The 18,905-nt window shown below is 42.3% G+C and overlaps 1 protein-coding gene across 12 annotated transcripts in view; it reads left to right on the top strand.

The window, feature by feature from the left end:
- LOC105416526 (amine oxidase [flavin-containing] A) overlaps positions 1 to 18,494 on the top strand; it is a 33,025-nt gene extending 14,531 nt beyond the window's left edge. Inside the window, exons 9-12 of one of the 12 annotated variants that reach the window (XM_029837203.1) lie at positions 3,235 to 3,393; positions 5,556 to 5,642; positions 11,283 to 11,383; positions 18,101 to 18,494. In XM_029837203.1, the coding sequence (XP_029693063.1) occupies positions 3,235 to 3,393; positions 5,556 to 5,642; positions 11,283 to 11,383; positions 18,101 to 18,416 (663 nt within the window). In that variant the 3' untranslated portion in view covers positions 18,417 to 18,494. Of the gene's footprint in view, positions 1 to 3,234; positions 3,394 to 5,555; positions 5,643 to 6,312; positions 6,599 to 6,881; positions 6,920 to 11,282; positions 11,384 to 17,382; positions 18,081 to 18,100 lie in introns of those variants that run through there. The other 11 variants (XM_029837205.1, XM_029837210.1, XM_029837214.1 and 8 more) reach the window with 11 other exon arrangements.
- Positions 18,495 to 18,905: the final 411 nt, after the last annotated feature.

The raw sequence follows: 18,905 nt of genomic DNA, 5'->3' as shown, positions 1-18,905 counted from the left end.
ATATCAGCAAAACATGATTCGATACCAGTGGAGAAGGAAGAGTTTGGCCATCCCTGAATGGTACATTCAAAGTCCCAGCCTGCAATCCAGTTTCATCCAGGATACAATAACAATCAGCAGCTACTCCAGCAGAAATGAAGGAAAATCATTGTCACCCCGACTGTCCATATAAACAGGAGCAAACCTGCGGCAAACAGCAGCTGATTAATGAGCTGCAGGTTGCTTAAAGATCTCAAAAGAGCTCTGAGCACAGGAAAAGTTTGATTAATCTTTTCCATTTTGCAGTTTACAACCAACACAATTAATTAACGAAATGCTTGCACCCCTTGTTAGTAGATCATATTTGTCTACTTGAATGAACACAAAATCATTAGTGCTCATGCGCTGGCTTATTAGAGCTACACCCTGGTGGACTGCCAGGACGCATTTGGAGTTTGATCAAAGCATTGATCAGTAAATATATTTGACACCCTCCTACTCTTTCTGCACATCTATCTCACCAGCTGCTGAGCTTAAAAGCGTGTGTTTACGACGTTGCAGACACCCACCGCAAAAGTAGGAGAAAGTTGCTGCGTGTGGCGCGACAAACAGCCTTCACACAGTCATCAGCGGATTCTGACCGATCAGTTTAAATGCTTTATGATGATGTCATTTGCTTCATTTGAAGGAGGAAAGAATGGAAGTATACTCAAAATTAGATGCACAATCTTATGGTCATCAGGCCATAGTTGTATTTTTTTAATAATAATATGTTTCAAACTGACTGTGTGAAGAGCATGACACTGAAGGCCGGCTGAGGAATGGTGCTGGGATGCTGTCAAAACGTAATTCTATTTATTATCATTAAAAGGGAAAAGGATTTTTTTTCCGTTGTTGATCTTCATCTTCCAAATGTGGAGCAGCCTCAGCAGGGAAGCCCAGATGTTCCTCTTTCCAGCCACTTCCAGCTCATCAGAGGGAATCTTAAAGCGTTCCCAGGCCAGTCAGGAGATACCGCTCCAGCGTGTCCTGCCACGGGGGAGTGGGGGTCTCCGTGTATACTGCAACATGCCTGGGGGGGCATCCTCTCAATGTAGATGTGTGCATCTACATTGCAGCTCTGCTTTGAGCTCTTTTCAGAGGTCTGAGCTCCTCATTCATCTTTAAGGCTGGATCCACCATCTGTTCAGCATACACAGTGCTGCAGATGTTGCCTCCATCCATCCATCCATCCATCCATCCATCCATCCATCCATCCATCCATCCATCCATCCATCCATCCATCCATCCATCCATCCATCCATCCATCCATCCACTTGGGTGGGCGGTTCACCCTTTTATGAGACCATGATGTCAGGTATAGAAGAGCAGATCTTCATCCTATCTCCAAGAGGACAGTGATCAAATTGTTATTTGCGAATAGCATAAATCAGAAGGCCAAGTGTGGCGTGAGTACCCTGTTCCCAGCATCTTGATTCTCACTGGCAAGACATTTGGTCAAATTTCATCACCGCCATTGTAACTGTAAGCTATTATTTTGAGCCACAACCTGGAGGAAATGCGGCTGTTTAGTGTCATCAATTACATCCACGTACTCACGCTATCACAAGAAAAGTGGTGTACTGTGAAAAAGACTATTAGGTTAAGAGCACCTCTTATTACACACACGGCAGGAAATGAAAGCAAAAGCACAATGGTTTCCTTTTCTTCAGTCGTCGAAATCGTCTTTCCACGCTGCTGTACTGCCTTTATTTTACCGCAAGACACAGAACCCCCGGCCTGAGGGAGGCGTTAAACAATTTATAACGGGAAATCTAATCCGCCTCAATGAGGATTTTATCAGCATGGAAACTGTCACGAAAGACCTTGTGATGGTTTTAAAATAACACTCAGAATAATTCCACCGGCAAGTGAGAGACAGTCAGATTCAAGGTGCTGTTAAAGTTTTTGTATTCACAGATTCACACATACTAACAGTTGAATACATTCATGCCTACGTTGGATCTATATTTAGAGGGGAGGCCTCATGTCACAATCTCATATTTTCAAACGGTGTTGGACCCAGCCTGCAGTCGCTGCATTATTGATGCATTTTATAGGCTGCATCTAGAGCGGATGTAGCCCGAGGGAAACTAAATGTTGATTGTATGTTAGAAATACACAGGAACTGTCATAAGAGTCCAGGTAGAAGCTTTGTTGCCTTGCCATAAACACGCTAGAATGGATGGCTTCCAACTGGAGTAAGGTCCAGCCCGATGGGACACGTTTGCAGAACTGTTGCCTTGCCCAACACACAGTGCGCTGTGTCTTCTACCCCGAGTTTCTCCTGAGATCTGGGATCTGATGAGAGGTCTGCCGTCATACTTTCTGCTTGTTGATCACTCAAATTAGCCTCGGTGACGGTATTCCTTGGCAGGATGGCTGAAGCGTCGTGAAAATGGATTGGTTTGGCCCAAACGGCCTGAAAGAAAACTTTTGGAGTGCTTTTGCTACATCAGTTTATTCATAATGCCAGACTGTTGTGCCTTCATTATTCTTAAGGGGAGCGCGGGGGCAATGTAAATAAGTTTGGTTTGTCACAATGATTGATATAAATTTAGCTTTTCTTTTGCCGTCTCAGCTAAATGTCTTCAAACTATTAACTTGGCAGGATGTATTAAGGAAAGGTGAATTCATTTATTAAATGATTACTAAAGAAGCCTGCATTTATGAAGAAAGAACAACAGTAAGGTTGCTAATTGGGTGTTTATGCTTAGATTTGCTAGACAGACAAAGGAAAAATGGAGAAAACGCCCATCCCACTCCTGATTTGGGTGTAAATAACATTGTTAAATGATGATAAAACCAAGGGCTTAACTTTAAAATATTGATTTGTCAACATCGTATCTCAGAACTGCCCGAATTTTGCAATCCTGAGTCCCTGCTTATTACACAATGCTTCAAATGTTCCTTCCAGGCCGCAAATAGCACGCAGGATACTTAATATTTTATGAGCTGTTTGGCCTCACTTTGGTCTCTTGTGTCACCTGGAACCATAATTATAAATCTTCCACATTTCTTTTGGCTCTTTTCTGGGATACTGCATGCTTATCCTACACAGCTTATGCCCACGAAATACACAATATAATGAAAAATGTGAAAAGTGCATTGATTTGCTCGTTCTAATGTGGCATGAATATATGAGAACAGCTGTAGAGCCTTAATGTGAAGTTAATCCAGTGAAGCTGATGCCCTGACTGGTGTGTGTCTCTAAAGGCTTTTTGGAAGGAAAAAGGCTTCTCGGGGGAAATTGTGGCAGGTCTGTCCTCTGACTCTCCGTTCTCTGTAACCTTTGATGCCACCACTCCCAGAGGTAACGCTGCTTTGGTTGGGTTCATCGCCGGCCATCAGGCTTCCTTGTGGAGCTCCAAGGAGGTAATGAGTTATCAATGTCACACAAAGCAATTGATATCTTCATTAGTGCAATTATCTTTGGACTGTGTTCTCTCCCTCTTTGTCTGAAGGTTGAATTTTCATTGCGATTCATTATAATTTTATCAAAATCCATTATGCATACAAAGACTTCTTTTTTTTTGCCCCAGCCACTCTGAATTTCTAAAGATATATTGGCAAGGACAGTGTTCAAAAAGACCTTGGCTTTCTTAAATACATGCGCCAAGGGAACATAATCACTGGCACACTGGTAATAAGCAGCGCTCTCTCAGCAGCATTTCAAATCATCTGTTAAACAAATGAGCAGCTTTATGGGCGGTCGGGTCTGTCTTGTTTACTTTGACAGTACAACCTCCTGCCCACATTTCTCACTGCGCCCACTCAGTGCGTCCATAAACATTAGGTGACCAAGCTGTGGACAAGTTTCAGAGGAGCGAGCAATTTCGGCTCCGTCTTGGAGGCTGCTTGGATCCCGTCGAGGCCTTTTTGGACGAAAGGCAGCGAAACTCCCAGAACACGAGGGGAAGACGTAGGATGTGTTTGCGGACACCGCAGGACACATCTACAAGTACAAGTTCCAGTTTTTAAAGGACTGGACTCTTTTGAGGACGCCGTGTTTTGAACATTTTTGACACGTGCGCGGCTTTTAGAAGCAGGCTGGCAGCATTTTCTCATTGCTCCGCTTTCTGCTGGGACTTTTAAATGGTCCGCACTGTTTCTTCTCTCTTTTAGACAAGGCTGACTGGTTTGAAAAAAATGGTGTTTTCTGATTATGAATTTAACAAAGGACACGGAAATGCAAGTCACCGTCTTCTCAAAAGTGCAGGACAACGTTTACAGAATCACGGAGGGAGTAACTCTAGCTGCTTCCCATTGGTGGATTTCAATTTATTGCACTTATTCTTGGATGAATATTCTCAACTGTAACATCCTTCTATTAAAATATGCCCCCCCCCTTAATGACATTTAACAATTTTACATTTTAAACACCACCAACTTTTGCACGAATGCCACAAATATCCCTTCCCAGGATGCAGTAAATGGATGTGCTATGGTGCTTAGAAAAATGGAAAATTGCTCAGTTGCACTTTATGTCCCATTTTGAGAAGCGAGTCTGATCCGCGAGGTGGAGAGCTGTACAAAAAAATTGAAATTGGCACAGTTGACAAAAACCATCTTATATGATTATGCGTCAAGGCTCCAGCGCACCTATTTTGCAGATAACATCTATCTTTTTTCCTCCAGTTCCTTCTATGTTAACGGATTTATTCCCACAGCATTTCCTCCAAGTGGAGAAAAAAATGAATCATGTGCTTTGACATTTCAGTCATTAGTCTAACTAAACAGTCCCCAAGCTGTACTGAGCTGCAGCAAGTGCTTAATAATGAACAAACTAACCCTAACTGGTTTCACTGGTGCACAAAAGAGAACATTGTTGATGAGTGTGAAGGTGAAGGGAATAGCAAGGTTTGCTAAAAGACTGACTCTGCCTCAGTACATTTACGCAAAAAGCTAAGTGCTGATCTACTCTCCACGTCCCTCTTTCACCTTTGGCGGCCTTCGTTCGGTGACCTGGCTGTGTTGCTTCCTGTCAATCATGAAACCTTTTTCGTCTTTATGTTCTTTTTAAATCGAAGCCCATTCAAGGGCAGTTGCTCCTTTTTAAATGGAATAAAATCACCTTCCTATAATTTGAAAACATGCTTGAGCGAGTTAAATTCTCTTTAGTCTATTCCATTTCTATAGTTTATTGGGACTAAGACACTAAATCAATCCTCTTAATGTCTTGTAAATGTGCTGTTTGCGGGTTTCCAGCAAATCAACAGGATTTGGGGATTTAAGACCAAGTGACATGCAGATGAGGCTTCCCAGACAGTTTAGTAGCTTCTGACATCGTGTTTTATGCGGATTTCTGCTGTTGGGCCCATCAGCCCATAACTCATGGTGAGAACTAATATCACCAGCAGCGTGTGCTGACCATGCTCGAGTAATTTAAATTAACTGTTGCTTCCAGAGACCGGAGACCGTGTGCTTGGGCTTATTTCTGGTATCTATCTGAGCTACCCTTGGTGTTGGATGTGAGTGATGGGGAGGTGTAATATCAGTAACTTGTTGGCACTGGGCATATTTCCCTCTGTTTGCAGAGTGCAGAGAGACGAAAAGCAGTGCTTTCCAGCCTGGTCAAATATCTGGGCCCTGAGGCTGCATCTTTCATCCACTATGAAGAAAAAGTAAGTGGTTTACATGCAGATGTCTGATGGAATGCGTCACCCCAATTTGCTTTGGCCCTGGAGTCCACCAAGAGCCCTTGTTTATAAAATGATGCTTGATTCCTGTAATGTTTTAAAGGAAACAAAAGCAACTTTAGTTTCCACATGGTTTGGGGTGGGCTGAAGAGAGGTTTCGGGCCATATTCTTGTAATCCACATGCACTAATCACATAGGCTGATGGTACAGACATCCATTACAGGGTCAGGAGAAAAGGATGCTTTTATGTTCTGGCTATTTTTCATCCTCTAAGTTCAAGAAATGCCGCCTGCGTGAGATGGACCTGGTCTCATTTAAAAGGCTAAACTCAGTCAGTGACTTTAAATACGTTTCCCCAGCAGCTCAAAATTAGGCAACAATGGCGCTTAAAATGGGAGTTTCTCAGGTGATTTTATTGAACAGATGGACCTTTTTTCTCAACAATTTCCATATTTCCATCAGCAACCTGATCGTTGTCATCAATTTTCAGGCAAAGAGATTGGGGACCTCTTTTATTTTTTGTGTCATACAGGGCAAAGGAAACATTCTCTGCTCCCACAGTCTCTGTCACATTTTCAGGGCTACAGGCTCTCATAGTCTAAAGGATAATTTTGGAACGTGAATATTTTGGTTGACATGTACGACCTTACACAGTCTGTCCTTCGAAGTTCTTTGCTGAGAAGAGACAGGGCACCTTTGGAGTGCCTGTTCTCTAAGGAAGCAGATTGGGATGCACCAGAATGACCACACGAGGGAGAACGTGAGTAGCATTGTCTGGAGGTCTTACAGTACAACCTTGATCTTGGTGATGGTGCATAACAATGGGCCAGATTCACAAAACGTTCTTACGAACAAATTTGTTCTTAAGTCCCACTCACGAACATTTTACGAAGATTGTGGCATTCACCAATTTCTTCTTATCCTGGATTTATGCGTAGGTAAGAACAAATCCTACGAACACTCAGGAGTACTCTTACGCACATTTCAGTGCCGACATGTTGGCATGGTTGTGTTTTCTTCTCTTGTGCAGTTCAATAAAATTCAATATTACAATGATAATTATGTCATATTTATTTATTTATTTGTTTATTTCCTATTTTTGGTGATTTACGGAGAATTTTAAAATTACGTAAATGTGCCAATGACTTAACATTAATCAACCAAATTGGAAACCATGCCAAAACTGTCTTTTTATTTGATTTTATCTTTATTTATTTTATTAGGGGATCGAGGATATGCCCTAGCTCCCTGGTTGTTGACACCACTGACCAACCCTCAGACTCCACAGGAAATTTTATTCAATCAGATGGATGCGCACAGTCGCTCCACCATTGAACGCACCATCGGCATGTTAAAGGGGCGCTGGATGTGTTTGGACACAGAGCCACAACCCCCTGAGGATGTGCGTCCTGACGCAATGATGGGGCCAGACTGCAGGCACGCGGCTCACGTTTGAGCGCGATTAATTTCCCGTTTGTGAATAAAATGCATTATTGTCACAATTTCAGTCTAAGTCTTGATTCACTTCAAAAAGAAAAAAAAAGAGAGACCGGTTTCAGAGCACAGCTTTTTACATTCTTATTTTTTTTAACATTCTCGTTGATTTCTTTAAGCGTGTTGGCTATAGTCATCAGCGTTGAGGCAATTTTATCAAGCATGTTAGCCATCCTTTCTTGATTGTTCAACACGGCGTCAGAAATCAGGCGTGGAGAGGCAAGCTTTGGGCATTTCGCTTTGGGCATTTTGCTGCTTTTTGCTCTGTCTACAGGGTCCTGCTGCAGTTCCTTTTATGGGCATTAGTGGGCGGTAACTTATGCTAATCGTATGTTAATTAGACTCACCTGGCACGCGCTTTCAATTTACGAACAGATGGCATTCATCAATCTAAGAACACAGCTGCGAACAATTCTGGGGTTTACGAACGCGTTGGTGAATCTGACGTAGGGTTTATGACTTAACTTAAGAAAGAATCTAAGAAGATTCTTAAGAACATATTGGTGAATCTGGCCCAATGCCTTTCCTGTCGTGGCACCTTGAGACTGAATCCCTCTTAGAAGTGTAGTGCTGAGAGGTGGAGCCTGGAATGGGGGGGCGGTATTGGTTGGGTTTTTATTTATCTTCATGATACCACTTTTTATTCACCAGTAAACTTTAGTAGCAGGTGTCTGGCAATTATTTAAGGTGATGTTGAATCCAACACAGACCTCTACCAGCTGTGGTTGGTCAGACCTCTAATTTCTGTTGTTCTCACTCATGTTTTAGCTCATAAACATCCCAACATGGAAAAGTTTCCCACACTCTCCTGTTTTATTTAGCAGGTTGGGACCATCATTCCAACGAACAGCCAGAAATCCATAAATCAGTGCAATATCTCAACAACATTCTCAACTGCGTTATTCAGACAGCTGTAGAAGCACAATTAATGTCACCATAACAACTGCTGTACTGGAGGTCAGAGCAAAAAAACCATCTGATACTGAAACAAGTATAGTTAAAATAAAGTGATGATGAAGAAACTGCAGAGAAAATGCACCATTAGTCTCCTAAAACGAGCCAAAGAAATCTCTCATGTGGGAGTTGATAGTGTCAAGGTGGTGGGTGGCCAATATTACTTCAGTTATAGTTCTGTCAAAGCAAGAGAAGAATACAGTGATAGCAGAGAAAATATATGGATTCACACCAACAGTGATACTGTAGGAGGATGAGGATAAACGCAAGTATAAACCTATAGATACCTCTCTTTTAAAACTTAGAACTGAAATACAGAGGTTTAGTATTGTTTGATGGCCAAAACACACCCATCCCCACCCATTCCCACCATATCCAGTCACATAGCCAGTTGACCCTAATCACTTAAAATCCTCCATTTTACTTATCTTTTGCTCAACAAAGCCCTCCTGTGTCATGATGAATATAAAAATGTATTTAATTAATGAATGTCGGACCTGACTGCTGGGAAATCAATGAACAATTACAGCAAGACAAGACAGACAAAGAATGACCAAGCAAGGCCCAGAAAGAAAACTCCAAAAACATCAATACAAAACCTACATAAATAGATAAATAAACTGACTTAGATATGATAAAAATCAACTAAAAATTAAAGAGATGGCAGAATAGAAGACCAAAAGTAGAAATTGACAAAAACAACAACACATACATTCATTCAGACTTATAAAAGCTTACACACACACACACACACACACACACACACACACACACACACACACACACACACACACACACACACACACACACACACACACACCTGCCCTTATGGACCCACAAAGTTGTGTATTCATACCTTTGTACACTGATACTTATGAACATCATTCAACATGATGGTGATAATAAACATATTCAGACCACAACAACACTGAAAACAAGCAGCCACAATCAACAAAATCTGCCTTCTAGCCCCCCGCGAACCTTTAGGTGCGTATGTCTGTGTAATGTGTGTATGATTAAGTCGGCCACTTGGTGTACTGATGAGTAAGACTGGAACAGTTTTGCCCCCCACGCTGAACCAGGCAACGAGCCACAAGCAGCACAGAAAGACAGAACACCCAATGACCCCTGCTGGGCAGGACAGACGTAAAGGCCAATCAGAGGGCCACGTAGCAAAAGACACCAACACCAGGCGATGAGGAGCGACACACCCTCGCACCCCCAGAGGCAGAACACCCCAGGGGCTGCCCCATCTGGCTGAGAGGCCCCACAACCCCTAGATCCCACACCCCCCGGACCACCAAACACCAGAGACCAAAGCACCCACAAAGCACCATCCACCGCTGCACCTGCTCCTTCACATTTACACGCGTGTTGTCTATCACCTTGGCTGACCTTCATAGCTCTCCTCTCCATACCTCCACCCCCTCTGGGTTCTCCCTACCCTGCAGCCTGATCTCAACACAGTAAACAGTACAATACATGGATTCCTGACCAACCTCACCTGTCAGCCTGTTCCCCTCCATAGCAACCAAAAAGGGGGCTCAGAGCTGAACCCTGAATCCTGCCTCCACCTGACACCTCAGTTTTAGTGTTGCTTAAATGGTGTCTGGTGTCTGGTTTTTACAAACACTCAAAAGAGTATTAGTATGTAAATGATGTATTATTAGGCACCTTATTCATATTTTGGTGATTTGCCCACTAATAGTGTGGGCTTAAGTACCATAACAGGCTACTTAAAACCAGTTTATTACACCTCTGATTGCAAATATATTTTCATACCGGCATACATTACACACTGTTTTTTGACCGCAACAGTTTCAATCTGCTTCACAATTCCCTCCACTAGCTGAAGGAACCTCTTTAGGAACTTTAGCCTGGCTCTGTCAACAGCATGAGTGAGTAAAATTGAGGTTTAGAGGGGTTAGAGTTCTCTAATAACCCAAAACAGCCCACCCTTGTGTATGTCACTTAGTCACTCACGAACAGCAGCATCATGGGACTGTCGCCAATCAAAATATCTGTCGGCACTTAAAAATGATCATCTTACGTTGTTATTGTCAGCTACTGTGCTGTCTTTTATTGTATACTGCTGTGAAAAACAACAGAAATACTGTAGCTTTGAATATTTCACTTTTTTCCCAACACTAGCAAAATGTTACATCATGATAGTGTAATTGAACATTTCCTAATGCTCAAAATATCTGAGTAGAACGTGAATACATCATAATACAATTCAATACAGCCTTGTAACTGAGTGGCTTCCTTTGGTGCACAGTGATAATATGTGTGAAACACATAGTAGCTAGCCTCCAAACTAGTGACCTGACTCTGGCAATCGGTGCTCTTCAACGAACTGGCAACTTGTCCAGCGAACTTAGGCTCCCTTTAAGCAGTTACAGATAACAAATGAATAAACAACTTACGAACTTGAGCGTTTTATGCTCACAATTCTAAGAGGAGAATGTTTGATTTCCTGGGCCCCTGCTCTGCTGACTAATACTCCTGGACTCCCTCTCAAGGCTTTTCAGATTTGTGTTTTTTGGGGGGAAATCAGATTTGATCTCTCTCCCTCTCTGTTAATTAGTATGCATACATTAGTTACGTTTCTGGATAAGGATTTAGTCATAGAGGCTGCCGGGGAGTATGTGGGCCCTCAGCGACTGTCATTACTGTCTGCCTCATACAGTACCACAGGTTCATGTCATGTGCTGTCGCAAGATCTACAAAAACTCAATGGTCTGAGTTTCAAAAAGATAAACTGGACAGATCTATTCATGATTTAAAGCAGAGCCTCTAGCTTGAGTGCTGGATGAGACGGGAGAACATTACTGATGAAGATCTCAGGGAGTATACAGACTCTACGCCAGGGTGATGGGCTGCTTTCACTGCTGCAGCAGCTGGACACACCAAATGTTGTAGTCAGGGCAACCATCTTCATATTTCAGAAACATCGTAAATTAAATCATCAGAGGTAGAAAAGCTCAATATTTACAAATCTCAGCTAGCTTTTTATATAAATATGTATTTCTGGAAGTTGAATCTTTGCAACTGGACTCAGGTTTCAACTACCACAATTACCATGAACAGGCTGACTGAGAACCAGACATGAGAATGATGTATTTCCAATAAAGCTAGTTAGTGACACTCCTTTTATGTGTTTTTTTACTTGCCAGGACTGGGCTGAGGAGGACTACAGCTGGGGGGGCCCTGTGAATGTGATGGCGCCTGGTCTGCTAACGTATTACCACCCTAGCTTGAGGAAGCCTTTTGGCAGGTAAACATCTCCCTGAAAACAAGTCAGCCTGCATTCCCCCCTTATTTAAATCACTGTACTGGAGATGAGCTATGACATCATTGGTGGATGCTTTTATTACTTTTAGCTTGTAGAAATACTGTTGCCAGCTCCTACAGATGATTGTGATGAATTGAGGGAGTGATTATACCTTCACCGATACATATTAGTCCAGTTCGGAAGCAAAGATAAGAGGTCACACGGGGCGGTTTTCTCAGAGGGAAACTATAATCCATTTCTAACGACCTGTTCAGGGGTACGCAAAGCTGAGAGGATGAAAGTGATGGGGAAGGGGATCCAGGTTATGTATTTCCATAATGACATTATGTCTGTGGGGAGCAGCGAAAGCTCATTACATAACGCAACTCAAACAGTGGTGCTGGTGGGATCTCCCTCATCCACATTCCAAACCTATATAAGAAATGGATCCTCAAGGACGTCCCATGACCTTGATGCAATTCCAGCACGTGTAATGAAGATTGCACATGCTTGGTTTGATAAAATGCTGACAGTGTTTAAAATGCACTGCACGAAAGAGCACAACTCATTCTGGTGGCGTCTAATGGATTCCTTTTTTTTTTTTGGGAGGGGTTGTGGGGGGAGGGTATGATGGTGCGCATCCATTGAGCACAGTAAGGTTTCATAAAATAGATTCGTGAGATTATATAGATCCCATGAGTAGAACGAGTGTGAGCTGTTTTCCCTTTTTTAAATTTAAAAATGTAAAAGAAGAAACAAGCTCAAAGGCAAGAGAGCAGCAGGAAATATTGCCCAAAGCACTTCAAACAGCCCAATTCAACTGGCCTCCCTAAACGCTTAAGAATGTGAACAGAATAATGGCTACATTGCTTTTAGCTGCTAAGATTTCCTCTTGTTGTTTTTTTTTCAAATGTATTGTGAGCTACACTAATGCATACCATGCATTAAGCCCTACATCTAAGTCAGGTTTGGAGCCTTTTGGGGCGATTGAGGCCATTATTTCTTCATTCCTTTTCCAGGCGACTTCATGCTGAGGAGAAAGTTATAATCTGACACATGCTGGGGTCAAATTGCCTTATTTTTAAAGTTACTATTATTTTTTTTCACAAGGCCAATATCACATGAAAAGAAGCATTTTTAATGCCAAAAGTCCCATTTCAACCTCGATCTACTGTGACTCAGCTGGTCCATTTTAGCATCAAGAAACCACATTTAATGAGGAGATGATAATAATAAATTATAGCAGAGATTCTTTTTTTTAACAGCAGCAGTTGTCCTTTAGCAATTAAAACCCAACTAACAATTCCCCCGCTACCCTAAACTGTATAAGCGATAGGAAAATGAGTCGAGACAAACAATTCTGCTCATTAGCTTTAATTTAGCTGGCTCCCCACCAGAAAAGAACCCATGGATTTATTTTTTTTGTAAGCAACTTGCCACATTCGGTAGTAATGCTTTTAGCGGTTGTGTGCAGAAATCTGTGGTAAACTGCAAAATATGCGAACATGTGACGTTACTTTTAAAATTTTCATTATGCACAAAACAGCATTCTCCTGTTTTCAATAGGTGGTACAGCCTTTGATACGCTAGCTAGTGGCAACATAATTTCACCTCTGCCATCTTCTATTTTCATGGCGGTGGCGGTTGCTTTTGCCTTCCGTCTGGTTTGTACAGCGGAAACACCGCGGCCGTCCGCTCTCTGTGTTGACCCAGTCTTCCAGAACGTTTTCAAGTTCGGGCCACCTGCGATGTTTACGTCTAAAAGCTTTTGTCGTCTTTTTTCTTTGGATCAGTTCTTCAGGCGGGCGTCTCCACCTTCTCGCCATTGATTACCATAATGCCAAGATTACGCGCAGCAGCTCGATTTCCTTCTTTAACCGCCAGAGTGATCGCTTTAACTTAAACATCGCATCATATGCTTTTCTTCTAGTATTTTCCATGTTGATGAGGGTTAGTAAAAATGACTGATTCACAATAGTTGTGATAGTGCGCCACGAAAAAGAAAACCATAAGCAGCGTAGAATAAGCCGCAGTGTTTAAAGTGTAGCTAAAAAGTAGCGGCTTATAGTCCGGGAATTACGGTAACTCAAGTTGTGAACAGATTTCCATGAAATGTCAATAACAGGTCATTGAAGAGCAAATACACACACACACACACACACACACACACACACACACACACACACACACACATACACACATATATGTACTATACCATACTATGGGTAAAGGTTTGCATACTCTCATTCCTTTTTGTCAAGTTTTTATTGTCAATACATATATCCGTTAAATATATACATAATATACGTTTGTTGCCCGGGCGATCTCTGCCACCCCTGGAAGAACACCCGATGTTTCTTCATTATTTTGCCATTACAGACATTTGGGTACCAACCCCGGGACCCATAACATTTGATTTGTAATGACATTAAAGGTAATAAAAAAAATGTAAAAGTGATCTCAAATCAGTTTCCAGACACTGATGCACAAACACTGGGAAAATGCACCCTGGGGCGTTTGAAATGGCAAAGTGAATCCTTTTAGCCATAAAATTCCTAATTCCAGGTTTTAATTAAAGACACAATCTTTGGGATTTAATCAAATTGTGGAGCAAATGGCTGAAACACTTGTGAATGAGAAATATCAAGCAACGATCAAACACCTTTAAAATATGTTTTAAAAATGTGGCCAAAAATCTTTACACATGGTGACCGCAAACATTTGCAGCTGTTTTAACAAGCCAGGGACTGGAAATGCCACAAACTCAACCCATTTGCCTATTTATCATTATTGTTCATGAGAGAACATCCTTTGAATTACTTTTCAAAGGAATCATCAAAAAACTATGCTGTTTGCCACTGATTTTATTAAGCTGCTTCCAGTATTTGCATTTAGAAGCTCTGAAGGGCGACTTCCTGTGTACTCGTGATTGTGAACAGGCGGCGCAGCCACCGGAAGAAAAGCGCGTGTTTATTATGTTAAGGATAATCCCATAAAAGTCATTTGTTAATGGAAAAAAAAGCTTTTGAAAAAGAAAATGGATGGATGGACCATTTGACTCATTTTTCATTGGAGCCCACTCCCGCTGTGTCATGCAACACAGGGGAACATGGTTCCGCTCAGTGTTTACAACAACACTGTTCCTGCCAGACACACAACACCAGCATAAAATCAGTGTGAGCATTCACAACACGCCGTCTCGACACGTTTACTTTGCTTGCATACAAATTTTGCTCTTCAGTCCTGACAGAATTGTGTATCAATCAAACCGCACATAAAAAAGAAAACCATCTACAAAAGACAAGTTGGGTGAATCTTTTGAGCACATCTGAAGAATAATTATATATATATATACACCTCATTGCCGCGCCACACTTTCTCATCTCGACATCTAATTAACAGATACCATCATCGTGTTTTAAAAGGCGCTTCACTTTGCAGGAACAAAAAAGGTCAGTGATGAATAAAGCTCCACTTTTGGAGCCTGAATTTGTGCTAAATGAGTGCCAGCGTGATGCTGTCTGAACTGTTTTGGTATCTGTCTCAGCCTCCTGGGAAATGTGATTACCTTGAAGAACACCATTTATAATGTCAAAGGATTCCAGTCTCAGAAAGAAAAAAACAAATCTTTAGCATGATGTTGTGCAGCATTATGAATTGGCAGGCAAACATCACAATTTTGGCAAAATGTGCCAACATAATAGACTACAGTTTTAAAAAAGCCTGCGGTCCTGATCTATTAGGGGATGCTTAACTTAAACCCCTGCATTAAATGGTCTGCCTTGTCAAGCTCTTCTCATGATTCCACAGTCACACCTGGATTTTATGACAACAGAATATGCACACAGATCTGGTTGCTGTTGTGTGCTACAAAGAAACACTTGTTGGTTAAGTGAAGACGTGGACAATTGAATTAGCTCATCTATTTACAACGTCATGTGCAGGAGATGAGGCCAAAAGGAAACTCGTTGATATCCTCTCTCAAAATTGTGGACTATAATTTAACAGCTCCACACTTGTTATGAAGGATAGTTCAACGTATGATGACAGTTTTAGTGATTAGAGCTTTAAGGTTGAGGAATGTGTTACATTTCTAGACTTTAAATGAGGAATTTTCATGGTAAACTCAATATGCACAAATGAAAAATGAGCACAAAACGCCAGTCACCTGTTTGTTTTAATTATAGGGAGACGGGTTTTGTTTTTCTTTCAATTCCAGTATCAACGTCTGGCAGATGTCCAGGGTTAATTGGAACCGTACCTGCATGCATCGTGATACAGATATGTTCTGAAATGTGCGTCTTCTCCTCCGTTCTTGGCTCTCTCTTTCATTCCCAGCAATGCGGGGTTCGCTGCAGCAACTGAGGGAACGAAGACAAGTAAAATAACATGTGCCTGCACTCCTCTTCCTCCTCCTCCTGCCAGGTTATTTTCACAAATCCTAAAAGAGACCAGTGGCATCGGGACTCGAAATGCCGCTTCGTTTGTTTGTTACCACTCTTTTTTGCCGCATCTCTTAAATGTAGAGGCGACTTGGGGGCCGAATCCTTCCAAGACGAGAAGGTCAGATCAATGGCTTAAGCATCCAGACTGCTTCCGCTACACACTGAAACATATGTGCTGTGACTGTAGTGGATTGTCAGTACGCACAGCCTGGACCCCACCGACCTTTTGCGTCATTTGAAGGAATCGCCGCTCTTTTACTCCGTCCGGATGTATTAAAGCCTGACCCCTGCTGCCATCACGTGTAGCTTATCCTGCTGGTGGATTTGTTTCCCACACTTGAGCACATCTTAAAGCAGAGCTAAATGGAACATGTGTTTTAGACCTGTCTGTCCACATTCACATGGAACTGGTTATATCATGTATCATTGAAGGCCACCAGAAAAGAAGCAGAAGCCATCAAACTAAAGTGAGCTTTTAATGACACTTCAGGAGGATATATGGTGAACTTTGATTAGTGTAGCATGACGATCAAAGCGGGCTACGTATGTCAGACACCAAAGGAAAATCAATATTGAGGATAATGGGTTGCAGTATTGCATTCAATCAAGGTTGAATACACTCATCAGTCCTCCAGGGTAACCCCTCAGACTGTGTAAACGTGCTTTCTGAATGATTGGATAACAAGTGGACAGCTCAGAGTACATGTCAGAAACACTTAGGAAGCAGAGGAGATCTGATCAGTGTGACCACGTCCCGAGGTGTTCCAGACCACATGTGACCCTATTTTCCAGCTGGGTGATTTGAAAAATTCAGACCTCTCTGTACTACACAGCCATTCGGTTACTAGAGAGCACTTTGGAAAGAAGACGCCTGCAAAGTCAGTGCTAGCTTTGCTTAGCAGCCAGCACCACATCTCTGGGTGCAGGGCCCGACATCACACAGCAGCACCATTGGTCACGTATTTGCTTAATTAGATTAATTTGTGACACTAAATTGCCTGCAAGTGTAAAAGTGAGTGTGTCTCAAAGTGTCAGACCTCTCATGAATTGACAACTCCTTCACGGTGCACTCTGACTTCAGTTGGTTAATGAGGAGCTCCGTCACCATGTGACAAATATATGAGACATGGATGGATGGATGGATGGATGGATGGATGGATGGATGGATGGATGGATGGATGGATGGATGGATGGATGGATGGATGGATGGATGGATGGATGGATGGATGGATGGATGGATGGATGAAATCTGATAAACATAAACTGACAGACAGACCAATATGATGAAAAAATAGTATTATTGATAGTTTTTAACCTTAATTTAGCTCTCTCAGTTTTATTTAAACCTTTTGTTTAAACTAACCAACTAACTAACCAACTAACTAACTAACTAACTAATTAACCAACCAACCAACCAAATAAATACAGGGTAGTGTAGTGACAACATTGTAGAGCTTCTCACGTTCACAGCTTTTAATCTGACCTTTTCTCCTTGTTTGACTTCGGGGAGCTTGTGACATTTTTTTGTTAACCAGTTGTCTTTTCCTTTTCACACAGCCAAGGAGCCAACCCTGCTCCCGCAAACGTCTCCCTACATCATTGTATGGTCGGCCTTCTTGCGATTTGTGCTTCACTAGGGGATTTGTGTTTGTACAAGGTGGCGGAGTTTGCATCTGACTCTTGTGGTGGCCCGGAGCTTTCTGCTGAAATACTGCAGCCTGAAAAAAACAGAAATAAAAATCCACTGCATATGATGTGAAAACAGACAGCTATATGTCATCTTCAATCCTGCAGCAGTCTTCTTTAGCTTTGATCTCCCAGCTGAGTTTAATTCCACCCCCATTGCACTGGCTTGTTACACACTTAGAGCTACAATCCACCCCTTTTTCCGTACTCCAGCTGACATTTATTTCTGACAGCCGGATGTTCCGCTGCAACACGATGAAGACCACATGAGAAATCAGTGGCTTATTATTCTATTTGTCCTGTGTTGCGCGGATCGTGCAAACCTGCGATAAATCCAATAGTTTGTCCCTGTGAACTTCGGCGCACAGCGACGTGAAATGTTTAAGCGCGACTGAGATTTATAAAAGGTCACAAATAAATGACAGGAAATCTGGGCCGTCAGCAGTTTTAGCTGATAAAGCCAATGAGCGAAAATGGCTTCATAAACCATGAAACACTTGAATTGCGTAAGCTAAGAGGAAGGAGACCATGTTTCAGTGCCACATAGATCAATCAGCGTAAATGCCTCCTTGTTTTACTTGATTTACAGGATCCACTGGGGAGGCACAGAAACGGCGACCCAGTGGTGTGGCTACATGAGTGGCGCAGTGCAGGCTGGCCAGCGAGCGGCTCTGGAGGTCTTGGCTGAATTGTGTCCCACGGCTTTGATCCAGGAGGATTTGGAAGCACTGAAATCGGGTCAAGTTATCAGCAGTCATGCCCAACACACGCAAATGTCCAAACTTGGGCATCTATCTACAGGCAAGGCCATGTTCCTGATCACACTGGCCCTCGGTACCGCTCTCTTTCTGGTGCGGTACCACATTCCGTCACAGATTAATACATTCTTTAACAGCCAAGTTTAAGATACTTCTGATTTCACTGTAAAAGCCATTACAATGCTACGTTGTGGTACAATCTCAAAATAAAATTTACCACATTTATTCCCTCTTGTAACCTCATGAAATCTTGAGTGGGCTTGTGCACTTTGGGCTTGGGGATTTTGCTCGAACCAGTTTTCAGGGGAAAAAAATGGAGCTTTCATAGTGAAGTCCTTGCCTCATTTCCCACAGAGCCATAAAACCTGCTTTAGGGGCTTGGAGCGGAGCCACGTGTGCAATTGTTTGCCCACCATACACACATTTGGGCGAGGGCAAGATGGATGAACCAGTCCCAGAGTGATAATGTTGCAATCACTTGATTGCACACTTGATTGAGGGGATTCGTGTTAGTCACTGTGTCTACCACAAAGTTTCTCTAATGCCCCCTGATGGTTACATGGTAGTCACTAAAGCCCTGGTCAGTGTGGGCTCTAGGGGTCCATTCTAACTATATTAAACAAGGAGCTTTTAACT

Source organism: Takifugu rubripes, chromosome 6, assembly GCF_901000725.2.
Source record: "Takifugu rubripes chromosome 6, fTakRub1.2, whole genome shotgun sequence".
NCBI lineage: Eukaryota > Metazoa > Chordata > Actinopteri > Tetraodontiformes > Tetraodontidae > Takifugu > Takifugu rubripes.
Note: the sequence above shows the minus strand (reverse complement) of the source record. Positions and strands in the feature narration are given on the sequence as shown.